General features: G+C 54.6%; 2 protein-coding genes across 2 annotated transcripts in view; one reads left to right on the forward strand and one right to left on the reverse strand.

Annotated features, from left to right (window-relative positions):
* Positions 1 to 1,961: 1,961 nt before the first annotated feature.
* EMWEY_00039690 (Gpi16 subunit, GPI transamidase domain-containing protein, putative) lies at positions 1,962 to 6,198 on the reverse strand (the record flags this gene model as incomplete). The annotated part of the gene is made up of 9 exons (XM_013478745.1): positions 1,962 to 2,091; positions 2,237 to 2,430; positions 2,573 to 3,028; positions 3,207 to 3,382; positions 3,542 to 4,102; positions 4,271 to 4,499; positions 4,628 to 4,895; positions 5,195 to 5,492; positions 5,757 to 6,198. 9 exons carry the CDS (start codon positions 6,196 to 6,198, stop codon positions 1,962 to 1,964), a joined length of 2,754 nt encoding a protein of 917 aa, XP_013334199.1.
* A 1,830-nt stretch (positions 6,199 to 8,028) lies between these two features.
* Positions 8,029 to 10,000, forward strand: part of EMWEY_00039700 (calpain family cysteine protease domain-containing protein, putative) — a gene marked incomplete at both ends in the record, with an annotated part of 2,715 nt that continues 743 nt past the window's right edge. Inside the window, one exon of the mRNA XM_013478746.1 lies at positions 8,029 to 10,000. This exon is cut by the window's right edge and continues 743 nt beyond it. Coding sequence (XP_013334200.1) covers positions 8,029 to 10,000 — 1,972 coding nt within the window.

Consider the following 10,000-nt stretch of genomic DNA (forward strand, 5'->3'; position numbering starts at 1 on the left):
ATTATAAATATAATAATAAGGAGAGATACAGCAGCAGATTATATGGTGTTGGTGCTGCTGCTGCTGGATCTGCTGCTGTATCTCCTTCATCATCTGCATGTAGCGTATCTGCTGCTGCTGCTGCTGCTGCTGCTGCTGAGGCAGAGGGAACAGGGACAGATAGTATACGCATGCAATTATTTCATAAGCTGCAGCAGCAGCGGGAGGAAGAGCAGCGGGAAGAAGAGCATGCATTAGAGCAGCAAGCAGCAAGCTTGCGGCAGCAGCTAGCCTTCCTGCGGCAGCAGCTAAAGGTGCAGCAGGAGGAGTCGCTGCTGCAGCAGGAGCTGCTGCAGCAGAGGGAAGCAGCATTGCATGCAGCAGAAGCAGAGGCAGCAAATTTACGTACAAGAGAGCAGCAATTAAAAAAAGAAAAAGAAAATTTACGTACAGCGCATGCAGCACTGCAGCAAGAGGTGCAGCAGCAGCAGCTAGCAGCAAGAGCGCAGCGTGCTGCTGCTGCACTTGAATGGGCAAAAAAGCTTAATGAGGAAAGGGAGACTTTTGCTGCTAAGCTTACGCTGCTGCAGCAAGACAAGGAAGTATCAATAAATAATAATAAAAAGATGCAGGAGGAGTTGCTGCTGCTGCGGCAGCAGTTACGTGCAACAGCTGCTGCAGCTGCTGCAGCAACTGCTGCTGCAGCAGCACATCATCATCATGCTGCACCGACACAACATGTGGGGAAACAAACGCTCTTGCTGCAGCAGCAGCAACTGCAGCAGCAAGTGCAGCAGCAACTGCAGCAAGGAGAAAAGTGTCTCTCCCCACAGTCTGTTACCAGTGAGGATGCGCTGCTGCAGTCGCACTCTAGCAGCACCTGTTGCAGCAGCAACAGCAACTGCAGCAGCAGCAGCAGCCTCCCTCTACTCCCTCTTACATCCCCACGTATACTCCGCCTCCACCTACAGCAGCAGCAGCGCCAAGCAGCAGAAACAGCGCCTCTCCCTTCGCTTGCTGATGAATTGCGGGGCCCTTATACTCTCCCAAGCAGCAGCAGCAGTAGCAGCAGCAGCAGCAGCAGCAGCAGCAGCAAAAGTGGCATCCCAGACGTGCCGCAGCAGCAGCAGCAAGAGCAGCAGCAGGAAGAGCCTCAGCTTGTAGACCAAGCAGAAAGTGATATAATTGATTTAGAGGCGGGTCTGAATACCGACAGCAGCGCAGCAGCAGCAGCAGCAGCAGCAGCAGCAGCAGCAGCAGCAGCAGTAGTAGTAGTAGTAGTAGTAGTCGTAGGTAGACTAGAGCGTCTGCTGATGCTGCTGCAGGGTTGCTGCTGCAGTTAAGCAGCTGCAGCAAAATGGCTGCAGCAGTGCTGCAATCCCCAATTGACGCTTTTATAGATGCATGCATCCAGATTGATTTTTGTTGTTGCTGCTGCAGCATAAGCATTTGCTGCTGCTGCAGCAGTTGCTGCTTTAGCAGCAGCAGCAGCAGCAACATATCCCGCTGCAGCACGTGCTGCACCAAAGAACAGTTATAGCTGTTGCTGCATGTTTGCTGCAGCTGCCAGTTTTGCAGCTTATTTAAATAATAATAAATATATTAGCCGCTGTTCGTGTCTGCGGCAGATACTGCTGCTGCTGCTGCTGCTGCTGCTGCTGCAGCAGCAGCAGCAGCAGCAGCACGATATAAAAGTTTTATTTCCTTAGTACAGCAAGTCTAAATATAACACCAAAGAGAAGCATAATGCATGTCCCTGATGCAGCAATTACATTAAAAGGCATATCTGCATAAAAAAGACACACACACACGCATGCTGCTGCTGCTGCTGCTGCTGCTGCTGCTGCTGCTGCTGTTGCCGCTGCTGCTGCTCTTGCTAGTTATGCTAGATGTTGTTATTAAGGCTAGTGCTGCTGCTGATTGAGCTATTGAGACTGCAGTTAGAGCTGCTGTCTATGCTGATGTTGCTGTTGCTGTTGCTGCTACTGCTGCTGCGGCTGCTGCTGCTGCTGCTGCTGCTGCTGCTGTGGCAGTTTACCGAAGTCCGGTAGCGGCATCCTAATTCGAGCGCCTAAAGTTGCCCTCCATTCCCATTCCCTCTCCTCGGTCTCCCTGCGCATGCAAACAGCAGCAAGCTGCAGCAGCAGCAGGGCTTCGCAAAAGCAGCAGCAGAAAGAAACAGTAGCAGCAACGACAGCAGCAGGAAGGAGTTGCAGCAGCCAGCAGCAGCAAATGATGATGCAGCGCATGCACTCACTCAGCAAACCCCGAGAAATCATCGCTGTAGTCCTGCAGCTGCTGATCTGCTGCTGCTGCTGTTTCCGCTGCTGCTGCTGCTGCTGCAGTATTCAGAGGCCGAGCGCTGCAAGGAGGACTTTGGTCTACGCTGCATGCAGTTGCTTTGCTGCTGAGGACTGCAGCAGCAGGAGGCCAAAGAAATCCTTCCTCTTTCTGCAGCAAAATAATATAACAAATAATAAAATACAACAAACATGTGCTGCTGCTGCTGCTGTTGCTGTTGCTGCTGCTGCTGCTGGTGCACACGTTGTCATTTGCTGCTGCTGCTGGTGCTGCTGCTGCTGCTGCTGCTCACCTGAACAGCAGCATATGCGCTGCCTACAGAGATGCCGCCCTGCGGATTGGGGCGCAGCACCTGCGGCTGCTGCAGCAGCAGCCGCAACCCCATCGTCAGCAGCAGCTTGCAGCGTGGTGGTACCCTGACGGTGCCGCGCAGGACGGCAGAAGGAAGCAGCAGCTGCGCTCCTTCTTTCTGCTTCTCTGCTGCTGCTGCTAATGAGTCCTGCAGCAAGCTAGATCGTACCCGCAACCAGGGAGGCATCCACCAATCCTCTGATGGTGAATATACCTCGCCAGCAGCAGCAGCAGCAACAGCAGCAGCAACATCAGCAGCTAATGCTGATCCCCCCATGACACCACCTGCTCCAGGTACAGCAGCACCTGCTTCTGCTGCTGCTGCTGCTTCTTCCCAGGTCAATGGTGAATGCAGCAGCAGGCCGGAGGCTTGCAGCGCCGAAGGCCCCTCCAGGTTCTGCACAACAGCAGCAGCAGCAGCAGCAACAACAGCAGCAACACGAATGACAGCAGCTGTCTGTGCTGCAGCAGTTCAAAAATACTCAGAAGGGAGCAGCAAGCAACGGCAGCAACAAATACTGCAACTGCAGCGGCAGCAAGCAGCAGCAAGACAGCCACACTGGCATTCATCTTACCAGTGCACACTCCTGCTGCTGCTGCTGCTGCTGCTGCTGCTGCTGCTGCTGCTCTAGTGGCTGTGCAACCAGCTGTGCTGCAGCAACTAGCGGCAGAGTGCTAGGAGGCAGCAAATCAACAACAGCAGCAGTTGCTGCAGTGTCTCGTGCATTTTCAAAGGATACCCAGTACGTCCCTGCAGCAGCAGCAGCAGCACAGCAGCAGCAGCAGCAACAGCAGCAGCAGCAACAGCATCTGAAGTACAAATCCTCAGTAAAGGAATGGTATCAGTGGTTACGCACATCAAACCCTAAACCCTAAACCCTAAACCCTAAACCCTAGACCCTCGTCGTACCATGTAGGGTGTCTGTGTATGGCTTGTGAGGGTTTGCAGAAAACCCTCGGGAGAAGGAGAAACCCTTTGGCTCCTCAGGTAGGCGCCACCTGTATCCAAGCCATTCGTCCATTCGCTGCTGCTGCTGCTGTTGCTGCTGCTGCTGCTGTTCTTGCTGCTCCTCATACTCCTGCTGCTGCAGCAGATCTAAAATTATAAGAGATGAATGTTCATCTACATCGTATAGATCATATGTAGAAAAGCCCGCAGCTGCAGCAAGTTGCTGCGCCTTCTCAGCTGCCCTGCTGCTCTTGCTGCTGCTGCTGCTGCTGCTGCTGCTGCTGCTGCTGCTGCTGCTGTCTGTATCATGGAATATGCGTACCATCCATTTGCTGCTGTTTGCTGCTACACAATACCAACGGCCAAAGTTTGGAGGATTCTGCAGCCGCACAATTTCCTGCTGCTCCTCATCAAGGTCGAACTGCTGCTGCTGCTGCTGCAGCAAGTCTCCTGATGGATCAAAGGGTTTCGGGTGTACATGCAGGTATACGTGGCTAAATAGATTTACTAGAGATAAACCAACTGCATGCACATGCGCATGCACACACAGCAGCACAGCAGCGCATGCAGCAGCAAGCTAGCGTCGTTGTATCATAGCAGCAGGCTTTTAAGCAATAGCAGCAGCAGCAACAGCAACAGCAGCAGCAACAGCAGCAACAGCAGCAACAGCAGCAGCATTCAATGGCCTACGCTTTGGATTCTCGGGAAACTGCAGCACTACAGAAAGCTCAAGCCGCATTTCAGCAACGAGTTGCTGCTGTTGCTGCTGCTGTTGCTGCTGCTGTTGCTGCTGCGGGTGCTGCTGCTGCTGCTGCTGTTGCTGCTGCTGCTGCAGGGCAAATGGGCTGATCCGAAGACGATACGATTTGTAGGGAGATATTGCGAGGGAATATGGGTGCAGCAACGCCAGCAACCCAGCCTGCAGCAGCAGCAGCAGCAGCAGCAGCAGCAACAGTAGCATGGAAGCTTAACAGCACCGTTTCCGCAGTAGTAGCAGCAGCAGCACAGCAACAGCAGCAGCAGCAGCAGCAGCAGCAAACGCCTCACATGCTGATTGCAAGGAAACAGCCGCATAAGGTTGTTGTGTGTATCTGTACAAATCATTATATTAGGCAAAGAACCAATCCTCTGTATATAATCCTGCTGCTGCTGTTGCTGTTGCTGCTGCTGCTGCTGCTCTGCTGCTGCTGCTGCTGCTGCTGCTGCTGCTGCTGCTGCATTGGGCTCCGTTATAGCCACATCTGTTGCATAGGCAAGGATTTTCAAACCGCTGCAACTTAAACCCGAAAGGGTATACACTAAATAATTCCACAGCCTGCAGCAGCAGCAGCAGCAGCAGCAGCAGCAGCAGCAGCAGCAGCAGCAAGAGCAGTAACAGCAACAGCAGGATGTCAAAGTAGGCAAGCGCTCCTCCCAAGTGTAAGTGTAGGAACACCAGCAGCAGCAGCAGCAGCAGCAGCAGCAACGAACAGAGAAGCAGAAGCACCAACAGCAGCAGCATAAGACTCAGCAACAGCAGCAGAATCCAAACCACTACCGCCACCAACCACCACCAACAGCAGAATCCGAAGCAGCAGCAACAGCAGCAGCAGCAGCAGCAGCAGCAGCAATTACCTTTGCTGTGAGTAAGCAGGGTGCTGTGATAGTCCTGCGCGCAGCACGATGCCTGGTGGGTGTGCAGCAGCAGCAGCAGGTCCCCATAAGGAAGTTTGCCATCTTCCTTGTGTTAAGGATAAATCAATAAAGGAATATGCATGCGGTAGCACGTGCTGCTGCTGCTGCTGCTGCTGCGGTAAGGGAGAAGGGTGCAGCAAACTGCTGCGCTGCTGCTGACGAAGATGCGCATTCAGTAGACGTGTTATACCCAAAGGAAACATATTCGTATGAGCCTCAGATCCAGATAACGCATCTCCTACAGCAGCAGCAGCAGCAGCAGCAACAGCAGCAGCAGCAGCAGCAACAGCAGCAACAGCAGCAGAAGCAGCAGCAGCAACAGTAGAAGACACATGAAGGATCGCTGCTGTCCAACTACAACAGCAGCAGGAACGGCCAGAACGGCAGCAGCAGACAGCAGATAAGAGCATGCTGTTGTCCAACTCTCTCGCACAGCAGCAGCAGCAGCAGCAGCAGCAGCAACAGCAGCAGCAGCAGCAGCAGCAGCAGCAGCAGGACGTACCGATCATTGCAGTCCTAAGACGTATATCAAAGTGAGCAAGGAAGAGGCCGCGAGCCCTCAGCGGCTCTGTATAGACAGTTTCCCTATATATATCAGCTATTGGTGGTGCTGCTGTTGCTGCTGCTGCTGCTTCAGCAGCTGCTGCTGCTGCTGCTTCAGCAGCTGCTGCTGCTGCTGTTACTGCAGCTTCCGCTTCCCCTACATCTTCTGCTGATTGTGGTGGTGCAGCTGTTGCTGCTGATGCAGCAGCTTCTGCTTTCCCTACATCTGCTGCTGCTGCTGCTGCTGCTGCTGCTCCCAGGGGTCCTATCCATGCAAAAAAGCAGCAAAAGAGAAACACGAAGCAAACCCCCAACGAGCCTGCATGTCTTCTGCGCCTATCCTGCTGCTGCTGTGCAGCAGCAGCTGCAGGTGCCGCAGCTGCTGCTGCTGTTGCGCTCATAGGCAGCTGGTGGCTGCTGCTGCTGCTGCTGCGCCCTGGTCCTGCCACTATTACTACTGCTGCTGCTGCTGCTGCTGCTGCTGAAATAACTATTATAGGCTTTGCGTAGATTGTGTAGGGCAATGGAGACCTATGGCAGCGGAGTCTACCAGTGCTTCTGCTGCTGCTGCTGCTGTTGCTGCTGCTGCCGTTGACCCTTTGACTGCTAGTGTAGCCGCTGCCACGGCTGCTGCCGCCTCCGCTGCTGCAACTAAGGCAGCTGCTGATGTCTGTCAAGCTGCTGCTACTTTTGCTGCTCTGGGGGGCGATAAAAATACTATTGGGGGTCGGCTGCGGCCCCACACCCAGCAGCAGGAGAGAGGGGGGATGTCTTGGTTCTGTGCAGCAGCAGCAGCAGCAGCAAGTGTAACAGGAAGGGCTGCAGCAGCAGCAGCAATCTCAAAAACAGTAAGAGTCAAAGTCCTGCTGCAGCAGACAGCGCCGATCGAGGTGAGGCTCAACGGGGGCCTCCTGGGGTCTCCGCCGACTGCAGCAACAGCTGCGAGCTGCTGCTGCTGCTGTTGTTGTTGCTGCTGCTGCTGCTGCACCAACTTATAATGCATGCAACAAGAAGATGTAATTGATATTTATTGCTTTACAAAAGCAAGGTTTTCAGGTTAGAGCTGCAGCCGCAGCAGCAGCAGCCGTCAGTGCGCGCTGCCGATGCAGCAGCAGCAGGAACTGCTGCTGCTGCTGCTGCTGCTGCTGCTGCTGTTGCTGCTGCTGCTGCTGCTGCTCGCGCAGCTGCTGCCTCAGCGGCAACAATAGCAGCAGCAGGAACTGCCACGAATCTTTGGGTTCGTTTCTTTGTCTGTAGGCATCATTGCTGCAGCAATTGGTGCAGATTAGCAGCAGAAGATCGCTGGTGGCTGCTGCTGCTGCTGCAGCGCAGCCCAAAGGCAGTGAACGGAGCAGGAGCAGGTGCTGCTGCTGGAGTGCTGCAGCAGCTGCAGCAGCAGCAGAAGCTTTAAGAAATACGCTCAAAGTCCGATTTCTTCTGGGAGCCTTTTATTGTGCTACACGCTGCGGCGGCGGCGGCGGCTGCGGCTCCCTCGCTGCTGCAGCAGCAGCAGCTGCTGCTGTTGCTGCTCTCCCGACAAAATATCTTCAGCAGCTGCTCAGCCGAAGCACAGAGCAGCCACCAGGCCCAGGAGCAGCAGCAGCAACGGCATAGACAATTTCACCTGCTGCAATCGGTCCAGGTGCAGCAGCAGCAGCAGCATAAGCATCAGCAGCATCAGCAGCAGCCGCTCCTGCCTTCCTTCTCCTCCGAGAGCGGAACACAGAAGCAACCAGCCTTCAGTATTTGGTTGAGGAGAACTTGAATCACCAGAAGGAGCAGCAGCAGCAGAACTTGCTGCAGCAGTATCAGCACTAGCAGCAGCAGCAGAAGCAGCAGCAGCAGCAGCAGCAGCAGCAGTGTGTGGAAGGCCCGCAGGCCGTAATGCCAGGGTTACCACTGAAGCTTTTGAGCAGCAGCGTAGACAGCATCAACAGTATCGGCAGCGGCAATAACAGCAACAGAAACGGCAGTGGCAGCTAAAGCAGCAGCAGAAGCAGCAGCAGCAGCAGCAGCAGCAGCAGCAGTGTATGGCTTTGCACGGCAATGCACGACGCTGCTGCAGACCTGCTGTAGTTAGCCGAGCTCATTTATTCCAAAGACTGCAGCAGCTGGAGCAGCAACACCAACATATATACAGGAAGGACCAGCAGCAGCAGCAGCAACAGCAGCAGCAACAGCAACAGCAGCAGCAGCAGCAACAGCAGCAGCAGCAGCAGCAGCAGCTGATCATGGGAGCGCAGTGCACAAAGAACGCAGCGGTGCGCCCCACTTCAGCAGCAGCTGCTGCTGCTCCTCGTGCAGATTCTTCTGCTGCCCCTTCGCCTGCTGCTGGGTGTAGTGACGATGTTGCTCACGGGGAGGTGCAGCACCAGCACCAACAGCAGCAGCAGCAGCAGCTTCCAGCATATCAGCAGCAGCAGGAGCAGCAGCTGCTGCGCGAGCAGCGGCTGCGGCTGCAGCCAGAGAGGCAGCAGCAGCTGCTGCTGCAGTCAGGAGCGAGTGTCTTTAGTGAGGTAGGGGCTTCTGCTATGGGGGCAACGGGATCCTCTACCCAGGGAGCAGCAGCAGCAGGCGCTGCTGCTGCTGCTGCTGCTGCTCGACAGCAGGGTGGTCCTGGGGGTGTCCAGGGGTGGGCTGACGGGCCTGGTGCGGAAGGCAGCAGCAGCAACAGCAGCAGCAGCAGCAGAGGGCAGCGAGGTCAGCTGCATATGTACCCGGGAGGAGACCCTATGTCCTCAGCAGCAGCAGCAGGGGATCCTGCAGCAGCAGAAGCAGCAGCAGCAGCTGCTGCTGCTGCTGGTGCTGCTCGAGGAAGAGGGAGGACGCGAGGCCATGTCTGCAGGGAGCGGCATTCCTTTGAGGTTGCTCCCTGCGGAGCAGCAGCAGCAGCAGCAGCAGGACGGGACAGCAATCAGCGACCTTCGTGTGCTGCTCTACATCGTGAAGATGCTGCTGCTGCTGCTGCTGCAACAGCAGCAACAACAACTGCTGCTGGGGGAGCAGCAGCAACAGCAGCAGCAGCACCTGGTCGGCAGTGCAGCGGCTGCAGCAACTGTAGCAGCACACATATGGAGATGCAGCGTGTTACAGGCATCAGCAGCAGCAGCAACAACAACACAACCAACCCCAACAACAACAACAACAACAGCAGCAGCAACAGCAGCAGCAGCAGCAGCAGCAGCTATGAAGAATATGAGCAGCAGCTACTCATGGAGTCCTCCCTTGTTGGCTCCTTCTTAATGCTGCCATGGAGCGAAGAAGACAAAGACATACGCAGCAATTTTTATTTAGATTGTGATCCTCCAGACAGCAGCAGCAGCAGCAGCAGCAGCAGTACTTGCTGCTCTGCTGCTGCTGCTAATGCTAATGCTATACAGACACAACCCGTTGCTATACATAGTAGGGTACCTCCTCCTAGTGCTGCTGCATCACTACCTGCAGCAGCAGGATCTGCTGCTGCTGTTGGTGGTCGATCTATGGACCAGCAGCATATGCAGTATCTGCAGCAACTGCAGCAGCAGCAGCAGCAGCAAGCAAAGCAGCGGGAAAGACGCATGCAGATGGATTCAGGATCTGCTGGTTTATATATAACAGATGGTTGCTGCGGAGGCAGCAGCTCTGCTGCTGCAGATGCATCTGCAGCAGGAAGAACAGGAGGAGGAGGAGGAGGAGGAGGAGTATTAGGTGCAGCAGCAGCAGCTGCAGCAGCAGGAGGTACAGCAGCAGCAGTAGCAGCAGCAGCAGCAGCAAGTGTATCCTTAGGATGGGAAAATGGTAAATGGACAGACCCCGAGGGCTTCCTAACTTTGTCAGAAAAACAGCAGCAAAAATTTTATGCATGGAGAAGGATTGGGGATGCATTGAAGCAGCAGCAGCAGCAGCAGCAGCAGCAGCAGCAGCAGCAGCAACTGCAGCAGCAGCAACAACAACAACAACAAATCCAACAACAACAACAACAACAACAACAACAACATCAATCACACCACCACCACCAACAACACCAACAACAACAACAACAGCAGCAACAGCAGCAGCAGCAGCAGGAGCAGCAGCAACTGCTGCAGCCCGAGGTATTATTAGATTTACCATGTAGTCGTAGTATACGTCAAGGATTTGTTGGTGATTGTTCTTTCTTAGCATCATTAGCTGTCCTTGCTGACTACGAGAGGAGACACAATGTACCTGTTGTATCTAGTCTTA

This window comes from Eimeria maxima, genomic scaffold, assembly GCF_000499605.1.
Source record: "Eimeria maxima Weybridge genomic scaffold, Emw_scaff642, whole genome shotgun sequence".
Classification (NCBI taxonomy): Eukaryota; Apicomplexa; class Conoidasida; order Eucoccidiorida; family Eimeriidae; genus Eimeria; species Eimeria maxima.